The following is a 23,791-nucleotide window of genomic DNA, read 5'->3' as shown; positions in this document are numbered from 1 at the left end:
GGGGCAACAACCGCCCCCGAGTAATGCGCTTTGTGACCCAGGCGTTCGCGGGGACGGATATCAGGCCCCGCGACTACATGGCCAATGTCACAGAGCGCATCGACTTTCTAAAGCAGAAAGTCTATGCATGGGCAAACCGTATTCGCCGCTACAGAGAGCGTGTGGACCGATTCCAGCAGAATCGTCTTTTTCAAAGTGACCAAAGGAAGGTATACAGAAGGTGGGAGGAAACCGACCCTCATGTGTCCGACGTGCGGCTGCCGGATGCTACTGCCATGACTGATTTCTGGCGTAGCATCTGGTCGGTGCCCGTTGAACACACGGAGGGCGAGTGGATAAACGTTGTCGAACGTGAGTGCGAGAATATCGAACCTATGGGGGCTATCACCATCAGCCCCGATGACGTAAGTTGTGCCATCCGTACGGTCCAGAACTGGAAAAGTCCTGGACCAGACGGATTGCACAACTTCTGGCTAAAATGGTTTCGGTGCTCGCACTCACGGTTGGCAACGCAGTTCCAACAAGCCCTCGAGCTTGGTTCCCTCCCTCCTTCCCTAACAACTGGAGTAACCTTCCTGCTCTACAAGTCCGGTAGTACCACGGAAGCGAAGAACTACAGACCCATCACGTGCTTGCCTACACTTTACAAGCTCCTTACATCCATTTTGAGAGCAAAAATTAACGCGCATATTGTCGCTAATAACATTTTGGCCACTGCTCAAAATGGATGTAGGGTTGGGTCCCGTGGTACTAAAGAGCTCCTCCTCATAGACATGACCATTTGCCAACAAATCCGGCGGAACAAGAGGGCCCTCTCAGCCACTTGGATTGACTACAAGAAGGCCTATGATTCGGTGCCTCACTCATGGCTGGGGAGGGTCTTAGAGCTGTATAAAGTTGATACAGCTTTAAGAACTGCTCAAGCAACTTGCTCTTCTATACGGCCTTGTGGACCGCGAAGTACCGTACTACAAGTACTCACTTGCGCCAGTCCTCGAAAATGGTCGTGCCACGCTCTATTGGGATCGATCTATTATCACTGACAGGACTATTGTAGCCAATAAGCCTGACATCGTGATAATAGATCGATCGCAACGCCGGACCGTGCTCGTCGACATCACCATCCCCCATGATGAGACCTAGACTTGGTTCACGAGATAACCGCCATGTGGGATGTTGATTCGACGATCATTGTCCCGATAGTCGTTTCAGCGAATGGTCTCATAGCGAAGAGTCTCGACCAACACCTTGAGAGACTCTCGCTAGGTGGCTGGATCAAGGGTCAGATGCAGAAGGCGGTGATCTTGGACACGGCGCGGATAGTCCGCCGGTTCCTCTCTCTGCGGCCCTGACCACCGGCAGCTTGGGCCCTGCCCCGCTGCTGGCGGCACCCTAGGTTAGGTTTTTTATAATGTGTTTATATATATTTTGTATTGTTTTGTAAGTGTTTTTATATTTTACTTTTATATTCATATTATAAATGACCTAACCTAAGACCAAAAATAAATAAAGGGAATAATAATTCGTATATAAGTGTACATTCGTAAAAGATCAACAACAAATAACTAACTAAAGCTCAACATTCAAAAATTCGTCATAACTGTAGAATGTGTGTTCGAGAAGCCAAGCCTTCAGTCTAGCCTTAAAACATTGCAGCGACGGTGACGAGGTGACTGTCTCCGGTAACCTGTTGTAAACAGTTGGACCCATTATGTGGGTCACCTTATTAGACCTTGCAAGTCTACGTTTTACGTTTTACCTTTCTCAAATATAACTCTATTGATTGATGAAAGTCGTATGAAAATCCGTTCAGTATTTTTTTAGTTTTTGAGTAGTTTTATAAGATGTAGTGAATATACATTTTCCCCTAGATTTGCGGATACTAGGTTGCGTGACAGTCGTGCACATAGCGATATTAACTCGTGGTAAAGGTCATAGATATAAGGGTATATGTAGTAGGCCGGTAACAATCAAAAGCTAACTATTCTTCTAAAATAACTGTCCAAAAATATAATATATGTATCTATATTTAGAATAGTTAGGAAACTACAAACTAACAAAATTGGCAGATATTATTGCCACATTATTCTCTGCCATCGGTACTCACACTGCAATAATGCCTTTCGAAACCCAAAACCTCCATTCCTCAGTTTTAATAGTAACAAACCGACGCAAAGGCATCCTCGTTGCTAAATGAAAATCTATTTTGACGTAAAACAGGACAAAACGTCCTATGTATATATGAGAGTTAATGTCACTTAAGACCTTTCAGGGAACTGATTTTGCTTATTACTAGTGTTGTACAATAACAAGTATTAATATTTTGTACAACAAAGGGCATAAAATATGTGATATGGCTGTAATGGCTCCTCTACACGATGGTCCATCATACTGGCCCACTAAGATGGACCAGTGTGTAGGGGGTACTGCTGTCGGATGGCTTATGGCCCGACGGGATGGCGATGGGATGGCCACGGTGTGGATTTTTCATCCGCACATCAAACGTAGTTAAAAAAAGCGCTGGTGGCCTAGCGGTAAGAGCGTGTGACTTGCTATCCGGAGGTCGCGGGTTCAAACCCCGGCTCGTACCAATGACTTTTTCGGAACTTATGTACGAAGCATTATTTGATATTCACCAATCGGTTTTCGGTGAAGGAAAACATCGCGAGGAAACCGGGCGGGTTGAAAGGTCAGAAGGCAGTCGCTTTCGTAAAAACTAGTGCCTACGCCAATTCTCGGGATTAGTTTCCAAGCGGACCCCAGGCTCCCATGAGCTGTGGCAAAATGCCGGGACAACGCGAAGAAGAAGAAAAGGACATCAAACGTAGTGGGCCAGCGATGGCAGTACGTATTTATTTACACGTGGCCCATTCCGAAGGTTGAGTGTGGACGTTCGTGCTTTATATCAATTTACAATTTTTTTGCTTAAAAATGACGAGTACGTGGCGTTGCCTCATCATGAAGTTTTTGGAACAATATCAACGAGAAAAATTGCTGCAGCAACTAATGCTTCCACGTCCATCTTGGAAAACTAATACAACACAACTGAATGTCGCCATCGTGTCGTTGCGTTTTAACCCGCGCATGGCCACCGCGCTTGTCCAGCGCTAGAGTACGCGAAGCGCATCGTGAACGCTACGCACACTGTTGGTGCTTAAGAAAGGATACCTAGGCTCTCTGAAACATGTCGTGCGAGTGACTAAAAACACGTAAGTTAAGCCGTAAAATTAGCTTAATATTAGTATATCTCACGACAGTTCAAATTCGAACAAAATACCTGTTTTAACACAGGACCGTGCGCGTTGGAGGGTCTGCCATCTTGTGGCCTGAATCGGAACCATAAACATGCACATGTACCCGTCACGTGTTTTCTTGTGCATAGTAGGTTCTGCCATCTTGTGGGCTACATCGGAACAAAAAACATCACATTTACGCCTCGCGCCAAAAATCTGACGGCTCCTGTGCTGCCTCCTACAGTTCATGCACGCTCCCTATACAACAAGATGATATCCTAACTTTGGTACCGGTAAAAAGCCGGTATTTCTCTCTACATCACTAGATTTCCCTCATTACGAACAGCCATTGATAGGTTATTAATACGAAATTTAATTAAAAGCGAGCTTGCATGCATTTAATTAATTAGAAGATGCACTTTCTGTGAATACTGGTTTCGGGGCAAGGAAAATTACAGCATGCAGAAATCTACAACTACATTTTTTTATACTACGTCGGTGGCAAACAAGCATACGGCCCGCCTGATGGTAAGCAGTATCCGTAGCCTATGTACGCCTGCAACTCCAGAGGAGTTACATGCGCGTTGCCGACCCTAACCCCCTCCCGCCCCTCGTTGATATTTATTTGTACCAGGAATTAGATATAAGATCAATTCGAACGTACTTAAACATAACTTAATTTTTCATATAGTTGCTCAAAAAGTGCTACTTTACGTAGCTGTTTAGCATGCAGAAAGTTGGTTTTCGCGAACTGGTGCTTTTTACTTTTCCTTTTTTTATACTTGTGCCAATTCATGACTACTTATTGATGAATGTTAATGTCTTCAAAAGTCGCAATTAACATACTAACCTGCTGTTAATGTAAGAATAAATATGAATATTTCATATTTTATTACTTACCTCTTCATCATTATACCACGTTTATTTTTTGATATTGAATATTGTTAAATCGAGGGCCTACCGCGAACCACGTTTGACGTGTTGCCTCTCTGTCGCACTTGTAACTTCGCACGTAAATGTATTGTAACAGGGAGGGAACACGTCGAACGTGGTTCGCGGTAGGCCCTCCGTTCTTAATAAGTTGTCTGAATGGAACGGAATAGCTGCCGAAACGCCTGTCAAAGCAGAGGCGTTTATTCTTACTGGAAGCCTGTGTTAAGTTTCCAAAGGCAACATTCGATATTGTTTTTATACAATAACGATACTTAGGTTATAATAGTATAATGTTTTATATTTACAATTGTTTCTGTCTTTTAGAACATGCATAAGAAATACTTGTTGTTTTTCTTATTTTTCGCAACTGTATTAAAAACGTCGTTCGATACACGCCTACGGCACGTGGCAACACATCTCGGTACTCGAGAAGTAATGACATACTTTCCGCACTAGCATCGAAATGTACTATTTTACATTGACATCAGAATAATATCCCTACTCATAGTGTTGTGTTCCTGCCGGTGAGTAAAGTTGCCAGAGCTCAACGAAGGTGCGGAGTTAGGGTCGGCAATGCGCATGTAGCTCCTCCGAAGTTGTAGGTGTCCTTAGGCTACAGAGACTACTTACCATCAGGCGGGACTTTTTAGAAGTAGGCAGAAAGGAAAAGTGGGACTATGACAATGACAAACAATAATAACGCTTTCTCTGCTACTCCTACTGAAAGTTCCATAAGACCATCCCGTTCGGTCAATTCCCCCCCCCCCCCCCTCGATCGTCTAATCGTTAAATACTATATTCTTAAATGTATGCAAGTTTTAATGAGGTTTCATAGTATTTAACTCACCTATTTCTAATCAAATCCAAAACTTATCTATATTACTAAGTTGTCTATGCCCCTTTACTGTCAATATTTCTGTCAAACTCCAGTAGGTTGAGACAAAATAAACAAATAAATAAATTAATAAACCCAAACCCTAAAGTAGGTAATGTATATTCTAACGTTATATGAACTTGAGGGTCCAAAGAAATAAGATCCTCAAACAAGATTATCGGACCTTTGATCGGGATGACCTCCGTTTTTCAAGTGACCCTAGATCGCTGATAATTTTAAGGGAATGAACGGAAAAGAGGTAACTTTACATATATTATTCCCAATCTTCTACATATATAAATCAGTCACGTTATATAACTATATACTCTGACAGACAACTCACAGTCTTTATCACAGGATTAGAATAGAAATACCTCCGCTTAAAATCGATAGATCGTGCGGGACGATGGTAAGCGCCCCGACGGGATGTCGTTGATCCCCTGGAGGATGGGCCGTGCGCTGGTGTGGGACGCTACTTGCGCCGATACGCTGGCAGCTTCCTACTTGCCAGCGACCAGCAGAAACGCCAGGGCGGCGGCTGACGCCCGAGAACGTTTTAAAACTAATAAATATAGCTGTCTCGGCACCAACTATGACTTCGTAGCTTTTGGTGTCGAGACACTTGGTCCGTGGGGCAAAGGTGCGCGTGGGCTCCACAGGGAGCTTGGAAAGCGATTGAGGGAGGCAACGGGAGACCCTCGCGCAGGCAGTTTTCTCGCGCAAAGGCTTGCTGTCGCGATACAGCGCGGGAATGCTGCCTGCGTGATGGGCACCCTGCCAAGAGGCCAGGGTCTGTTTTAGGTATCTTTATTTTTTCTAGGTAGGTTTAGTTTTAGTAGTTTTATTTTATAAGTAGTCATAATTTAATTTTATTCAAAATGTATCCTTTTTCCGCTTAAAGATAATTTGAAGTGTATAAATAGTAAGTCGGTATTTGGTCTAGGAGTGTTCTAGAAATCATTTTTCGCTCATGTCATCTCGGATATGGGTGAATAATTTGATGTCCTCAACATAAATATATGAGATGACACGCTCGAAAATGGTGGTGGCAGTTACTGTGACGTCATAAAGTCGGCAGGACGAAGTTTCATACTTTATTATTTTAAACGTACTATGTGGGGCACCAAATGAAAGGGCTTTATGAGTAGATTCGTATGGAACTTATGAGATAAAATTTTTTATTGATTATCTCCAAAATGGAGTTAATTGGAATACCGATTTGTTTGAGAAAATTACTTAATTTAAGCTCAGGAATGCACCCTTGAAATTACCGGACTTTAAAAAAACACCGTGTATTGAGATTATATCTCTCCTCTTTGCAGTCTGAATTATTATGCTTGAAAAGTGCTTCGACATTCAGGTGATTAGTCTAGTTACCTTGACTAAATCTAACTTATGAATATTTCAGTCATATCGTTCTGGCGAGGTCACCCCTAGTACGAGCCAAGCAACTTCAGATCAGGTAAACCCAAAAACACTAGGATCTGTGAGAATCAGATCTTCAATATATTTTTTAGAAAAAGCTCTTATTTGAAAGGCCATAGTCGGGTTTCCGTAGTAAGTCGGCCCTTAAATCAATTTGACTCACGGATTTTTTTGTGAGTAGGTACCTCTTATGGTGAAGGATATTTATGCTAAGTATCAAAATCCTACTAGTGACAGTTTTTGACTTATTATTTTTTGAAGTTTTTTCTTTAATGTATTATATTTCGAGATGTACTCAAGCGATTTGCTTAAAATTTTTAAATGATGGTTTTGGTTAGATATGCATCGATACTCGAAAAACTAATAGCAGTTGTCATATAAAAAAAAAGAAAAAAATTAGACAAAAAAAATTAAATAAAAAATTGATGTGGCTGTGAAGTAGTATTTTAAGATTTAGTTGGTGGAAAACGTTTTGCGTTTTATTTCGTTAGATTCGAAAAGATATTCTTCCCTCTTAAGAATCAGGCTTGCAATATTAATTTTAGAAAACGCCCAATTATGAAATTCTACCCAATAAAAATACAACTAACATCAAACTTCTCTAGCTACAATTTGGTGTGATGGGTAGCAGGAGGCTAAAGCTGCTGCTCACTACGTAGTAACTACTCGTACTTAATTTTTTTTTCACTCAGAGGTCAGTCAAGTCTTTCGACTTTGAAAACGAAATACGTCAGTACGTCGAACAGGAGGCGAGAGAAGATACGAGAAGAGACAGCCCACCCTCGATCTCCTTGTATCCTGGGACCAGACCTGTTGTGTACGATTATACCAGGGAGCGGCAGAACCCACATCCTGCTAAGTAAATCTTGTCTGTCTTCTTCTTCCTCTTCTTCCTCGCGTTATCCCAGCATTTTGCCACGGCTCATGGGAGCCTGGGGTCCGCTTGACAACTAATCCCAAGATTTGACGTAGGCACTAATTTTTACGAAAGCGACTGCCATCTGCCCTTCCAACCCAGAGGGTAAACTAGGCCTTGTTGGGATTAGACCGGTTTCCTCGCGATGTTTTCCTTCACCGAAAAGCGACTGGTAAATATCAAATGATATTTCGTACATAAGTTCCGAAAAAATCATTGGTACGAGCCAGGGTTTGAACCCGCAACCTCCGGATTGCAAGTCGCACGCTCTTACCGCTAGGCCACCAGCGGCGATCTAAGTAAATCTTGTCTGTAATAAAATAATATTATAGATTAGCTTTTGTATGCGTAGAATTACTTCGTCTGCGTAGAAATTCTACTCAGTAGGGGAGCCTAAGAGGGGATTTTTGTAGTTACCCAAGCGTGTCGATTAAGGCCCTCCGCACACGGCGTCGTAACGTAAGCGTATCGTAAAACGCGTGTAGGGCGAGAGCGGTACGAGCACGTACATGTCCAAACAAGTCCGCACACGAAGCGTTGCTGCAACGAATCGTATGAGATTTCTATCGTCACATGTGTCATAACAATAAATAAATAAATATTATAGGACATTATTACACAAATTGACTAAGTCCCACGGTAAGCTTAATAAGGCTTGTGTTGAGGGTACTTAGACAACGATATATATAATATATAAATATTTATAAATACTTAAATACATAGAAAACACCCATGACTCAGGAACAAATATCCATGCTCATCACACGAATAAATGCCCTTACCAGGATTTGAACCCGGGACCATCAGCTTCGTAGGCAGGGTCACTACCCACTAGGCCAAACCGGTTGTCAAACACAATAGGCGTAGCGTACTGGCGTAAAAAAGCAAGCGAAAAAAACTTTTGACGATAACATTTTCTTTGCAATTAATATAATAATTGATTTTTGTACTTCTAGACACGGGTCAAAAATTGATAGAATTTGTAAAATTTGTTTGAAGCTTTCCTTTGTCTGGGTACAGTCAGCAAAACTATCAGCTCAGCAATTTAGTCAGTTTTGCTGACTGTACATAATCATTCATTTAGTGAATACCTGTGCAAGGAAAGTTGTAACGGATAAAGCTTGGGCGGATACAAATATCATCGAATATGAACTGGACATGTAAGTAATGCGCAATGAGCGGAATTCTTCATAGCAAAAATCAAACTGTCAGAGGGATTGACCTAACTGTTTTATCGATTTATCGATGTTACGGAATAATATCGCATTAGGTATCCATAATCAACTTAAAAGATTATTCTGTAACATTTGACCTCTTTGATAAGCAATTTGCATCTCCGTATTAAAGTAAATCATGTCAGCGTCACATATGTCATTTATGTCACTTGAGTTTTCATGAGTGATTTCCGTGCCGTGTTACTAAAATGGTTAATCCTAAAAGAAAACAATAAAAAAATGGATACAGAAAGATTCTTATTTCAGTTTCAAAGAAGATTCTTCCACAATATATTGCTCTAAATGTTACGTTCATTTACATCATAAAATTTTCTGTTTTATTTTTTACTATTATACCAAAATAAAGTGGCGGTCAGCTAATTAGGGACACCTGTGTTTCGTTAAGTGACAAATATTTATCGATAAGTCGATAAAACAGTTAGGTCAATCCCTCTGACAGTTTGATTTTTGCTATGAAGAATTCCGCTCATTGGTAATGCGATATGATTTTAATATTTTTATAATTATAAAAAAATAATTATATACAATAATGTCACTGCCATGGAAGAGAATTATTAGGTGTCAAAAACCGCGACGATTCGTGTGTAGAACTCTGCGCGTCTCGTACTCGTTGCTTTTTTACGTTTCGGACCCGGGTACGTCCTTAAACTACGTCCATAAGAGAGGTATGGGCATTGTGAATGTCATCTCGCTTTGTGTGGTAGGGCACAGCCAGTGGATGTCATTCCAGATCTATAGAGCAGAGCCCAACTGGGGAAGTACCTCCACCTTACAGAAAACAGCAGCCAAATAACACTAGACCCTACTCATAGTGTTGTGTTCCTGCCGGTGAGTAAGGTTGCCAGAGCTCTATGAGGGGGAGCGGGTTTAGGGTCGGCAACGCGCATGTAACTCCTCTGGAGTTGCAGGCGTACATAGGCTACGGAGACTGCTTACAATCAGGCGGGCCGTATGCTTGTTTGCCACCGACGTAGTATAAAAAAAAACGCTTACACGCCTACGCTTACGATCCATGTGTAGAGGCCCTTAGATATTAGTAATATCTTGCTACCCGTGGAGTCTGTCTAAAAATCAATTTTAGCCATCTATGTGGGCCCGTTGGTCAGTGGGCAATTAAAAAATCGTTTTAAGTAGATTGTGAATTTGGTTAGGTTGGTTTTCTGGGCCTCTGCTGAGAGACCAAGAAACGGTAGGGAGGAATTGGTGAGGTACTTACATGAAAACATTTCATACAGCCTTGTAGAATCCACTGCACACCTCGTGAAAGGCTGCATGGGTGCTGGCATGCTCAGCATGCACGAGGCGTTCATGCGTGGAGGAATATGGACCTCGTTCGCTTGCACGATTGTCATTGGCGTACTGGTGACTTATATCATGTTAGTAAGTAAATTTCTTATATTAAGAGGAAATACCAGCGGAGCCCGTTCCCAGATTTAAGAATTTTAGGTAAGTATCTCCGGCGCTGATGGCGGCGCCTCCTAAAATTTGTGATAAGGACAGCCAGCATAGATGAAAAACCCTGCGTAAAAATCTCAGAAATCGAGGTTTCGTTCTCGATGTTTTCCTTCTCCAACACTCTACCAATCGTAACAAAATATTGAAAACGGAATGAAAACATAATTAAACAAACATAAAAAAAAAACTATGTTGGATCGTTTTGATTTTTGCGTTTATTGTTACCGATTTTGTATGCGATATGATACGATATTTTTTTTCTGAAGAAATCCCGGGGTTTGAAATAAATTTAAAACCTTAAAAATTACAAAAATAAGACTGTCCAATCCGATATAAATAAATTGACAGTCATCATCCGATTTCTCAGCTTTTCCGTTTGTCAACAGATGTTGGTGCGCTCGGTTCACAAAATGTACGCCAGGATACGAGTGTCCCGCCTCTCTTACCCGGATTTGGCTGAGGCTGCGGTCGCCACTGGTCCTGCTAGAGGACTTAGGAAGTTTAGCAAGGCGTTCAGGTAAATGTTACATTACAAAATGAAGTGTGCTAGCTAGTAAAGTCCGCAAACAATATATTATGTAAGCCTAGATAATAGTCAGTCCTAGTCGCTATTTTCAACAGCAGAAAGGTTAAAATTTGAAAGCTAAGGATACAACAATCTGGACTCTCTTATCCTGATTTAGCTATGGTTGTGTCGCTACTGGATCTGCTAGAGGACTTAGGAAGATTAGAAGAGCTTTCAGGTAACGAGCAAGATAAATAAATGGTCATATAGCTAAGGTCTTAGAGAGTTCAGCAGAGCTATAAGTTACCATTTGTGAATTGGACTATAGAAGTATGATATTGAAATAACCCTTGGAGTGGTAGGCGGTCGACTCCCAACTGATCATGTCATTGAAATGTTTCAAATTGATTAATTGAAATAAAATCAAAATTCCAATAACTCAAAAACGACATATATGCCACTTGATTGAAGAGCTATGGAAGTACCAGTTTAGTTTCTCTTGTTTGTTTGAAAATGATCCTGTCTGACGTCGGATTGTTCAGAAAGCGAATGATAGTAACGTACAAAATATGTATGCCAGGATACGTCACGAGTGTCTTGTCTCTCTTATCTGGACTTAGCTGAGGCTGCGGTGGTTACTGGATCTGCTAGAGGGGAGTTTATTAGAGCTTTCAGGAAACGAATAGGATAAATAAGATAAATGCTTCTTCTTCAATGAGTGAACATATACACCGTGGGCCAATCAAACCCGACAGATTTCAAAGGTGTATTCTTGACCGCATTTAGAGACTAAAATGTCATACAATGTTTTCTGAAATCGGTCTTGTTTTAGAGATGATGACAATTTCTGTGAAAATTTGTTTCTTTTATAACTTAGTCAAAAACGCCTTTTTAGCTGTGACGCTGCCACTATGTGACTTGGTTTAGACATACCTACTGACAGATATTAAAGTTTTAAAGTAAACTCGCAAAAACTTTACTTATTCGTTGTAATGTTTTTTTTTTACCAAGGTGTAAAAATAAATAACGTGTCGTGTGCAGACAACGCAAAAGGAATTTTTTTTTCCAACAAAAAAAAAAATTTTTTTTGGCGAATTTGGCCAAAAGTCATATAACATTTTTTGCTCCTTATGACCTCAGGAATGCGTGGTTAAAATCTGTCGGGTTTAATTGGCCCACGGTGTATATATAACATAACAATAGATGGTGATGTAATAACATAACAATAGCTGGTGATGTAATAGACAATCTATCAAATCATGGTATCGCTATGAGCACCCCAATAGATGCCACAGTGTCACATAATTAATTCATTAGAGATATAAAACATCCCACAGACCTTACGGATCCAGCCGCCCGTACACTTCGCGGGGACTGGACCCAAAATTTTAAACGCATAATAAAATAAAAAAAATAGATGCCACAAGCATGGTCAATCATGTTTCATATTCTTTGACAAATTCAACTGTCAGATAACTAATGTGTCCCAGAGCTGCCAGGTCGGCACACCACCGTCATGCACACAGCCAATTTTGTATCGAATGTCATGGTTTTTTTTTCAGGTACACTGTGGACGTGTGTTTATTTACAGAGATGTGTGGAACGTGTTGTATTTTCGAGCTGATCATTGCTCGTACACTAAAACAGGTAAAGTCGAACACCTTTACGTTTAAAATAGGTACAGTCAACCAATTTGATTGCCAGGCCAGGCTGCAGGCTGGTTGTATGCTTTCACCAGGTCGACCTTGGAGAACACCCTGCTGCCGGCCAACTGTTGAGTGAAATCCTGGATGTGCCGTACCGGGTACTTATCTGGGATGGTGCGTGCATTCAAGGCACGGTAATCACCACATGGCCGCCAACCGTCAGTCTTTTTAGGAGCTAGATGAAGCGGAGACGACCACGGACTCTCAGACCTGACTGCAGTACCGTTCTGGAGCATGGCCTCAAACTCTTTCTGAGCGATCTTGAGACGGTCGGGAGGGAGGCGTCGCGGTCTGCTTGACACGGGTGGGCCAGATGTGGTACGTATATGATGCACAGTGTTATGCTTGGGCACTGTTAAGCCATCCAGGTGCCAGGGCTACCACCAGAATGGTGACACAAAGATTTGTTTGGCCAGGAATCAAAAGAGATTGCCGCCAGTGGGCGAAAGAATGCGCAGATTGCCAGAGAAACAAAATCTCGCGCCATAATAGGACCATGTCATAATGAATCAATTTGTTTATACACAACTTTGGGAACAAATTAAATATTGTTATTTGTGTTTTTAAGTAGTCACACTACTCTATATATTATACATTATAAACTGAAATAGATGTCATATATTAAAGAAAAAGTGACGAAGCCCTCCATCGGTGAAGGCCGGATTCGAACCAGCGTCTTTAGCAATCCAGGCAAACACTTCGAACCCCTAAGCCATTCCGCCACGCCCACGAATCTGGCCTTCACCACAGGAGGGCTTCGTCATTAATTCTTTAAGTTTACAATTTATCTTCTAAGACAATGCTTATTGAGTGACGTATGTCATGTATCTTGTAGTTAAAGCGACTAGGTTCTATAGTGGCCTAGGAATCAAATTGATTGACTGTACCTAAATGAAGGTCTTAATTAAATATTTTACAATCGCTTTTAATATTTACAAAATTTGTTTCTGTATAATTGACAAGCTTCTTATGTTTCTGTTACTTTCGTTTACAGGGTTTAGAAGGAGCTATCCCAGAAATGAAAAACCAGAACTTCAGCATCCGCATATACATCCTGATAATAACCATTCCCCTCATCATGCTTTGTATGATCAGGAGTTTGAAGTACTTGGCTCCTGTCGCGTTGGTTGCAAGCTTGTTTGTCAGTAGGTATAAGGACCTCTGTTTTCAATACTAATATGGGATATTGTTCCTATTTTAATCTATACCTCTTTTTCTACCTAGCGATATCCCGGTCTTTGCCAGGGTCCGCTTTCCTGCTTGCTTTCCTCCAATTTGCACGATCCTGGGCGTCCTCCCGTGTGAGCCCGTTTACGCTCATATCCGCTTTCACGACATCGAGCCCTCGCTTTTTTGATCTGCGGTGGGGTCGTGGGGTCTATTTTAACCCTTTACCATATATTTCCCACATACGGCACTTCAAACTTGTGTTCTATTTTCGATGAGTAAGACTGACATTCGATTTTCATTTTTGAACTGTCAGCCTGATAAAGGGTTAATTAAGGGTTAGGGTACCTGTTTGGAATAAATGAGATTATACATTTGGATCGGTTTTTAGATAAATTCAAGGAAAAGATGACTTATGATGGGAACAAACGGGCATACTGTGATTGTCATTATGTTATGTGACGAATAAATGAAATAAAAGGCACTATAAGGTTTTCAAATGCTTGCATGTGGGTAATTCTTCTATTGATAGACTCTGCTTATGCTGAGCTTGAATACCACGTGCTACGTCATGGTAAAGGACGACCATACATTACCAGTGCTTGGTGGGTGCAATCAGCGTCAGGTGGACTCCAGACATAATTTTATTATTTTCCATACAAGTATCCAACCTTTTTCCAGCGTTCATTGCCTGTGCAACAACAATCTACAGCATAACATCCATCGCGGAACTCAACAAGAGACCAGCCTGGAAGGACTATCACGGTTTCTTCAGGTTCCTCGGCACCTGCATCTATAGCGTGCAAGGCGTCACGATAACGTTACCGTTGGAGAACAACATGAGGAGTCCGCACCACTTCGCTACTGTCTCGCAGTTTGGTAAGGATAAGATAAGATAAGATAAAATAACAGCCTGGAAGAACTACGGTTTCTTCAAGTTCCTCGGTACCCGCATCTATACCGTGAAAGGCGTCTCGATAACGTTACCGTTGGAGAACAACATGAGGAGTCCGCACCACTTCGCTACTGTCTCGCAGTTTGGTAAGGATAAGATAAGATAAGATAAATGAACAGCCTGGAAGAGCTACGGTTTCTTCAAGTTCCTTGGTATCCGCATCTATAGCGTGAAAGGCGTCTCGATAACGTTACCGTTGGAGAACAACATGAGGAGTCCGCACCACTTCGCTACTGTCTCGCAGTTTGGTAAGGATAAGATAAGATAAGATAAAACAACGGCTTGGAAGAACTACAGCTTTTCAAGTTCCTCGGTAACCGCATCTATAGCGTGCAAGGCGTCTCGATAACGTTACCGTTGGAGAACAACATGAGGAGTCCGCACCACTTCGCTACTGTCTCGACCGTCTCGACAGTAGCGAAGTGGTGCGCATTCCTCATGTTGTTGTTGTTAACTGCGAGCAGTTTGGTAAGGATAAGATAAGATAAAAAAATGGCCTAGAAGAACTAGGTACGGTTTCTTCAAGCTCCTAGATACCTGCATCTTTAAAACGTGCAGGGCGTCACCATATCGCGATATGATAAGATAAGATAAGATGAAAGAACGGCCTGGAAGAACTACGCGTTCTTCAAGTTCCTCGGTACCTCCATCTATAGCGTGCAGGGGGTCACCATAATTTTACCCTTGGAGAATAACATGAGGAGTCCGCTTTGTTACGATGTCGCATTTTGGTGAGTAAAGATAAGATAAGATAAAAGACCGGCCTGAAAGGACTACCACGGCTTCTTTAGGTTCCTCGATACCTGTATCTACTTATAGCGTGCAGGGAGTCCACTATGCACGGGCATGTAAGTATAATGTCAAAATTTGGTTATGGCAAACTAAACATCAACCAGCTAATCAATATAACTCTTCTGGGATTTTTTTAATTCGTTTTATTCTAACTAATACAGTTACTCAAGATGTATTCCTATGAACGGAATATATTGACAAAGTTATTGGTCAGTTTTTAGAGCCACTATTTCCGGATTAAAAATCGTTAGCTGATACTGCAATATTATTTGAATTACAATGTTTGCCAAAATATTAAATTTTCGTTTTCTGATTGCAAACAAAATTAGCAAAAATTGCCATTTAAATGGTTCTGAAGTCACCAGTTGGATTCTAATAATTATGATTAAGTATGTCTTCCAGGTATGTCGCTAGTGGTGTTGATGGTCGCTGCCATCGGCTTGCTTGGCTACTGGGGGTACGGTGAACAGTGCGAAACCCCCATCACCATACATCTACCACTTTTCATGTAAGAGTCCAATTTTCTTAACCAAAATCTTAATTAAATGCACATAGACAGCACTTGGCTGAATATAATGCAGCATAGAAGCGCTGGTGGCCTAGCTGTAAGAGCGTGCGACTTGCAATCCGGAGGTCGCGGGTTCAAACCTCGGCTCGTACCAATGAGTTTTTCGGAACTTATGTACGAAATATCATTTGATATTTACCAGTCGCTTTTCGGTGAAGGAAAACATCGTGAGGAAACCGGACTAATCCCAACAAGGCTTAGTTTTACCCTTTGGGTTGGAAGGTCAGATGGCAGTCGCTTTCGTAAAAACTAGTGCCTACGCCAAATCTTGGGATTAGTTGTCAAAGCGGACCCCAGGCTCCCTTGAGCCGTGGCAATATGCCGGGACAATGCTAGGAAGAAAGAAAGACAGCACTTGGCTCCAAAACTTTGCGTGATATGACTCTATGATTATTTGTTTCCACAACACTAACTCGTACAGGGTTTATTTTTTATTCTTCATGATGAGAAAGTTGCATTTTATCCACAAGAGTGACAAAGTTATTTGATGAAAATTTTGAGTTATTAGCTGGTTAGTTGGCTACTAAAATTGAATTTTGAGTGATGATTCTAAATAATAAATATTTAATAGCGTCCATTTGAATTTGTTTTGTCGTCTGACTTTCAATCCGGAGGTCGCGGGTTCAAGTCCTGGCTCGTACCAATGAGTTTTTCGGAACTTATGTACGAAATATCATTTGATATTTACCACTAGCTTTTCGGTGAAGGAAAACATCGTGAGGAAACCTGCATACATCTGCGAAGAAATTCAAAGGTGTATGTGAAGTCCACAATCCGCATTGGGCTAGCGTGGGGACTATAGCCCGAGCCCTGAGAGAGGAGGCCTGTGCCCAGCAGTGGGACGTCGTATATAGGCTGAATTATTATTATAATATTATTATTTAATATTTTATAGTTAGAATTTTCCTCGCGCTTGTGTGGTGAAAAAAAATAGTTTTTCACTCGGTAGCAAAGTTTGTTTAACACTCGTGCCTTGAACGCGCAAAGCTCAAGATCCCACTTTTCAAACCACGAGCGTAGCAAGTTTTGAAATATATCGCTTGGGTATCAATATCATCACAAAGAGTTTAACAACCATTTTTCCCCCATGTAAAGCAAATAACTATTTCAGGTCAACAGTGGTTTTGCAGTTTATCCTGGTCATAATGATGTCGGCTATCTTTGCTTTGCATTGCTGGTTATCCTTTAGAATAATCTGGTATTACATTGGAAAAAGACACAGAAGGTGAATATCGACGTTTCACTTATTAAAACCTTTCTCTTATACTTGTACAATCTGCATCAAAAGTAACAGATGGAATGACGTACCAAAAGTATCTGCCACCACATACACAAAAATAGTATCAACAACATTTTCGTCATAAAAAAATAAACAATACAATAAAAAAACCTTCCATTCTGACAATTAAGGCCCGAACTGTTCCCTGTCTGGCCCAAACATCCCAAATATGCTAGCTGCATTGCTGGATATCCAAAGATATTGGACCAAATAAGAGCCAGCCCGGGGGTTGCAGATCCCGTCCCTTAGCCGACGCCCAATCTCCTTAACCAGCTTCTTGGCCCCGGTGCACCATGGCCCAGAGCCGTTTCAACAGCAACCGAAACAAAGTCATACACTGGTCCAAGGTTGGTGTATTTCCCGTGCTTAAACTTAGCAGCAGCCTCAGCCGCTGCACCTGCCTTCTTGCTTGTGTGACTAACATGTGTCACCGTGGAGTACTCCGTATGGGGACATATAGTATCTGTGATAATCTATAGTAGATTTTTAACCAAAGGACAACTACTTAAAAAAAAATCAAGCTAATTTTTTTTGGCGCAATTAACTTAAGCTCATATAAATTGTTTTTCTTTTGACCTCAGGAGTTCGTGGTTAAAATCTTTCGAGTTCCACGTGGTACACGGTATTCAGCAACATTAAGCAATTTTACCTGCCTGCCTTATTTTTCAGGAAACGTGAAGTCTGGGAACGCTTCTACAGAGCCTTAAATGTAGTTCTGATTTCATGTGTATCGCTGGCGTGTCCTGATATTAATCTCACGATGAGCTTTGTAAGTCTGCCTTACATATTTATTCACACCACCTATTCGGAAACGGCTTTTTCTTCGCTGCTAGGAGGGATCAAAGTGACACTTTCTTCCCTGCTAAGAGGGATCAAAGTGGCACTTTTCTTCCCTGCTACGAGGGATCAAATTGGCACTTTTCTTCCGTGCAAAGAATGATCAAAGTGTCACTTTTCTTCCCTGCTAGGATCCCTCCTGAGTACAAAGCTCAAAGTGGTACTTTTCTTTTTTTTGTGATCCCTTCTTTTTTGCATATGATTATTTTAGTTTAAACGTCAAACTTCTATGAAATTATGACGTTTTCTCAACACGTGCACCGTCTGGGCTATCAAAACGCTGCCAACTTAGCTTGGTCTGACTCTATGTGTCGCATGGGTCCCTTCGGTCGTGTTTTAATGTATTGTCACTCGTTGCAAATTTCCTACTTTTCGCACTTGTATCGTAATGTACTATTAATTATAACATAAATACTATATATAGGAATAGTACCTGCCGTTATATTAATAAGGAATAATAAATCTTTCATTTGTAAACCTATTTTTTTTTTCATTTATTTAGAACACAAACAGTCACATATACAAATGGATTTGAAGTACAATGTAGAGTACTTAACATACTTAAGAATCATAGACCTGGAGGTTCATTATTAAGTACATAATGTTAACATACATACTAACAGCATAAAGAAAATGAAATCATGAAATCATGAGCCATACTTAAATTCTATTTACTAGTCTTCAGAGGAGAAAAAAAATACAATAAGTAGTAATACAGTAAGCAGGTTTGACATTACTGTCTGTTTCATTAATTATCGGATATGTTGTTTTTTTTTTTTTTTTTTTACTAATATCTGGTAGGTATTAGGACAACCGGAAAGTTACATTTATACATTGTGTACATTGTATTATATTTAATTATATGAAATAGGTACTTGAACTAAAACAATTTACGTTTAAGTATCATTTTGAGACTAGACAATGAAGTGTGAAAAGGATCAATATCAAGTAGGTACTAATTATAATAACTAGGGACTCGTCTGAAAAAAGTGTGCCGAGAGTAATTCTTGCGGGCAAAGCTGATATAAAATAGAGAAAAATAGAATAGAATAGAATAGAATTTTAAATGTACAATTGCAATACCCAATTTTGTTGTGTTCCTTTATCATCATACCTATTTATTTTTAGCTTGGCGCTGTGATCTGCAGTTGGGTGTGTTTCATTTTCCCTGCACTCATCGACAGTCTGGTCACATGGAGAGATTATCGAAGCTTATCCTTCCTCAATCCACCAACGGATAGACAAATTACGTTGGTACCATTTACATACATACATATAACCACGCCTAATTCCCGAAGGGGTAGGCAGAGACCACAGATTTCCCTTGTTAACATACCTCTTTCGCTTCCTTCACTTTCATAACATTCCTGAGTGTTTAGTATGAGTTTATACATTTACTACTAGGTAACCGGAAGTGTCCATTTCTCGAACGGTTTTAGACTAATATTAGTCCACCGAACTGTCAAGTCGTATGGGTTACCATAGCAACACACTAATATGAAAATGAAAATGAAAAATGAAAAATATTTATTTCGTAAATTATAAGTAAACTTTTTACATCTGTGCCGATGCCTCTTTTTAAGTAATGAATATACTTGTATTAAGAAGCACCGCTCTCCCGTAGTGGTAGCTTACAATTTTGGTGTGTACATTACATATACAGGCCATAAAAATAATATTCTATTAAGTTATATAAGATAAGATTTAAATTAAATTAGTTAGGTACTCACTACAGAGAGTTATTGCTTCTTATAATTAACCTGTAAGTAGATACTCGTATAAATATGCATGAACGCATGTGAGTGAGCGACTGTGTATGTGTGTGTGTGTGTGTGTGTGTGTGTGTGTGTGTGTGTGTGTGTGTGTGTGTGTGTGTGTGTTTGTGTGTTTGTGTGTTTGTGTGTGCACGTATGTTACACGTGTAAGTGTTTGAAACCCGCATGGATTAGGTAGTTAAGTATTTAGCAACAAGTTTTCTATCTCAAAATAGCTTTTTGTTTTCAACCATTTAACAACCTTAATTTAACAGTCGTGGGTAGTGGCAGAGTAGATGTCAATATTTTGGTTTATAGCATTGTACAGATTAGCAGATTGAGCTGACTGCTGTCTCCTTGCAAATACTGTTTTGAAAAAAAAAAATATTACACTAATACCGTTCGAGAAATTGGTCCCAGCTATTCCCCTTGACGGTACGCATAACTTATGATTTACTATAATATTATTTTATTTTTAGGTGGAGCTCGGTTAGAAATATCTGCATCATGGTTTTCGGGGGAGTTATATGCTTAGGAGCTATCGTGTCGTATATATTGTAAAACTATATAATAAATATAATAATAATTCGTATTGTTTTTTTTTATGAAAATGAATGAAAGTAAAGGATTTACTATCCGGTCGTCGGGCACACTCTAAGGGCAACCCGGCTGCAATTTTATGGGAACTGCACGCTGACTGCAACGTCGGCGTGCAGTTCCCATACAAATTGCAGACGGTTTGCAGTCAGTCTGTACCGGCCCTAACATTCGCTATTCTGTGGCACATGTCTCTGTGTATGGAACAATCTCTATGGCCACTGTCTACCGAGAAAACTCAAAATTGAAATTTCATTATCTGCCTCGAATACGAATATAGAAGAGCGATAGATAGGCAGACAACGAAAATTCGATTCTCATTTTTCGCGGCAGGCCCTCTGAATTTCTTCCATGACTAGAGATTCAAACTCTGGATTTATGAAAAAAAACAGCTCGTAATGTGTTTTTCAGTAGAAAATGGCTCGAAATAAAATTTAAGCTCGCCTTTAGTACCGTAAGATTTTTTTTCTTTTGTGCAATATACTTACTCCGTTGGTTCAGCGACCCAAAATGAGACTTGGCCTCCGACACAAGACAGCGCCACTTTTCTCGGTCCTGTGCGACCTCTCGCCAATTGTCGACTCGAAGCTCGCGCAGATCCGCCTCCACCATGTCGCTCCAGCGATACCTGGGGCGTCAGATAGGACGTCCTCCTGCTAGGCGACCCAGGTACGCTCTTTTTACGTTCCGATCTTCGTCCATTCTTTCAAGGTGGCCCAACCAACGGAGTCTGTGGGCTTTACTTTCTCCCATGATGTTAGGTTCAGCCACTAGGTCTTCAATCTCACGGTTCTTAAGGACTGTCCAGCTCCAGCTATGCCCCAAAAGTTTCCAAAATTGCGAAATTTCCGTATGAAACATTTCGTAGTTTTGTATGGGAAACGAAATAAATATTAAATTCTCTATACCTTCCCTGGAGTCTGGGCTGTATGCAATCATAGATGGTAGGATCACATAGATGTGCTATACGCGTGCGCCCGTGACGTGAGGGACAGAACATACGCAATACGCAAAATTAAAAACGTTTTAATATTCCTGACAACATACGTACCAAAAACAATCAACGTAATTTGGTCGGGTTATTTGTTGCCCACCAGCCATACTAAAATTTTGTGGGAAATTAAAAAAAAATAAGACTGACAAACAATCATAGCGCTTTCTCAGCTACTCCTACTGAAAGTTCCATATGAGCATCTCACTCAGTCATCTGCCTGCTCTACCGTTTCATCTCTATACCTACTGTACTTCTAAGTGTGCACTGTACTTTGAAAAAGCGCCATCTATTAGTTATTGCCAGAACGAGTGCGGAGGCTGCCTACATCAAAGAGTAGTATAATATATGCCTACATGTTGTTGCTAAACAATGTACAGTTTTCATATTAGAAATATGACTTTTATTTATTCATTAATAGTTGTTGATAATAATAACCAAGGCTATATAATGGGCATTCATTTTAAAAACATTTATATAAAAAGATCTACAACACCTTAACAAATAAACAACGTATAAAACTTTGTCTTAAATGGCTGAGTACTGCCAACCTAACCAGCTGAATGTCAAAATCACGAGTCCGTGTCCGTGAACGTCAAGTGATTAGATAAAGAAGTAAACAATACAGTTTTTCTGCATTTTGGACTTGATATTGTCTAAATTCAGTTGCTGTACTTAAAATTATATCTTTTCTAAAGTTTTGTAAAGAGAAAGTAGTGAAATCTATCGGAAAATAAAGTGTTTCAGTGGTGAAAACATGCCATAGATTTGGTTAAACAATTTAGTAAAAAATATCCACAAAAATAAGAGATGATCCATATAAATGATCTACCGTTAGAATCTTTTCTTGAAATACTATCTAAAGCAGATGGCTGTACGATTGGAATATGCCGAAGAGTAAGTAAAAGTTGGAAAGAAATAATCGATGGCACAGATTTACTTTGGCAAGAATGTTGCAAGAAAGAATTCAAACACTCCTCTATTATCGCGAGAAGAAAGTCCGGAAAAGATACCAGCTGGTACCATATCTACAAGAACCTAAAAACATGGTCGAATATTTCGAAAATTGAGAGTAAAATGAGGGAGTTTTATAATTTTTCTCTGCACGATAAATGTCACGCATTGGAAATTGACAATGGAATTTTACCATTAAAAGACGCCCGTGGAGTTGTCCTTTACGATATGAATACTATGAAAAACATACCTGTCGTAGTACCTGAGAAAAACTGCCTGAAAGTTGCACATAATGATTGTGCATCCGCAATTTTGATAAAATCTGGACTCTTAATACAGAGATCTGTTTCTAATCCAAACTTCATGTCTGAGGCGTTTTTCAAAGCTGATAACTTTGTTTTAGCTGAGAATGCGATGTATTTCTTTAATAACCGAGACATTTTCAAATGTGATTTAGGTCATGAAAATTTGTCTTCAAAATTGATTCTACATTGCGACTATGATATAAAAGTCATGCAGTATAACAGCAATGTTTTATACATCTTTACCGATTGTGGAAATATAGTAACGATTGTAAATGAACAGCTAGATTCGGTCAAACCAATCGCAGTACCACCAGAATGGCTAAAGCAGGTTAAACATATAACAGCTATCAATGACAAAAACTATGTTTGTTATTCACGGATCTTATTCAAAATAGAAACAGATACATATAAGCATTTGTACATAGAGTTTCCTCCGATAACTGCACTATTCTTTTACGGAGATATAGTTTTGATTGGCACAAAAAACAGTGAGATCTTATTATACCGTCTGTCAAGCCAAAAGTATAAGGTAACACCAATTTTTGAGAGACTCGGAGCACTGCCGGATGGGAAGTATGCGGTACAACTAGATGTTTGCGAGAGGAAATCTGGACCAGTCATTGTTGCTGCTACATTTTTTGAGATATTCATATTTGAATATGACTTCTTTCCTAATGTAAGTATGTTGTGTAACATTTTTTAGGTTTGGTGTTCATTCCACATACTTTGTTTTATTCAAGTTGGTGCAAAATTAGATTAGATGGACTCTACCAACTTTCATTATAAATTTACTATCTTGTTCATAACATTATAATTCCCGGCAATAGGTCTGATTTAATTCAAGTTAAACCATTGTAAATAAATATAAACAGTTGTGGGGCAGTCAACTAAGCAAACCTTGTACTATGGGTAATGTACTAGGTGACAATATCTTTAAATGAGCAATTCTTTTATAAGTATATATTTCAGGGATCTCAGAAACGGCTCTAACGATTTCAATGAAGGTTTTCGGGGGCGAAAAATCGATCTAGCAAGGTCTTATCTCTGGGAAAACGCGTATTTTTGAGTTTCAATATGTTTTTCGAGCAAAACTCGGTCTCCCAGATATTACATGCTTATATAGAGAGATAACATCCATAACTCTGAAACCAATATTTGTAATAAACACCCAACAAAAAATGCCCTTACTGGAATTCGAACCGAGGAGCTCCTGCTTCGTGCAGGGTCACAATTATCACTTCACTTCTACAATGTGAATTCTTGACGATTCATCTTAAATGTTAAGAGTCCACAGCATGCCTGCCGAATTT

At 40.1% G+C, this 23,791-nt stretch overlaps 2 protein-coding genes across 3 annotated transcripts in view; both read left to right on the top strand.

The window, feature by feature from the left end:
• The first annotated feature begins 4,995 nt into the window (after window positions 1–4,995).
• LOC133530864 (proton-coupled amino acid transporter-like protein pathetic) lies at window positions 4,996–19,299 on the top strand. Its single transcript, XM_061868920.1, has 13 exons — window positions 4,996–5,299; window positions 6,449–6,502; window positions 7,158–7,324; window positions 9,852–9,996; window positions 10,458–10,588; window positions 12,139–12,223; window positions 13,277–13,427; window positions 14,131–14,343; window positions 14,524–14,652; window positions 15,599–15,704; window positions 16,876–16,989; window positions 17,713–17,812; window positions 19,009–19,299. Exons 1-13 carry the CDS (start codon window positions 5,285–5,287, stop codon window positions 19,240–19,242), a joined length of 1,644 nt encoding a protein of 547 aa, XP_061724904.1. The 5' UTR covers window positions 4,996–5,284; the 3' UTR covers window positions 19,243–19,299.
• Window positions 19,300–21,359: 2,060 nt separating this feature from the next.
• LOC133531045 (uncharacterized) overlaps window positions 21,360–23,791 on the top strand; it is a 452,747-nt gene continuing 450,315 nt past the window's right edge. For both annotated transcript variants that reach the window (XR_009801437.1, XM_061869138.1), the window contains exon 1: window positions 21,360–23,157. Coding sequence is in view for 1 of the 2 variants with exons in the window: in XM_061869138.1 (XP_061725122.1) it covers window positions 22,033–23,157 (1,125 nt within the window). In the remaining variant the exon portion in view is untranslated. The remainder of the gene's footprint in view (window positions 23,158–23,791) is intronic.

This window comes from Cydia pomonella, chromosome 24 (genome assembly GCF_033807575.1).
Source record: "Cydia pomonella isolate Wapato2018A chromosome 24, ilCydPomo1, whole genome shotgun sequence".
Classification (NCBI taxonomy): Eukaryota; Metazoa; Arthropoda; class Insecta; order Lepidoptera; family Tortricidae; genus Cydia; species Cydia pomonella.
This window is presented reverse-complemented; position numbering and strand designations above follow the sequence as displayed.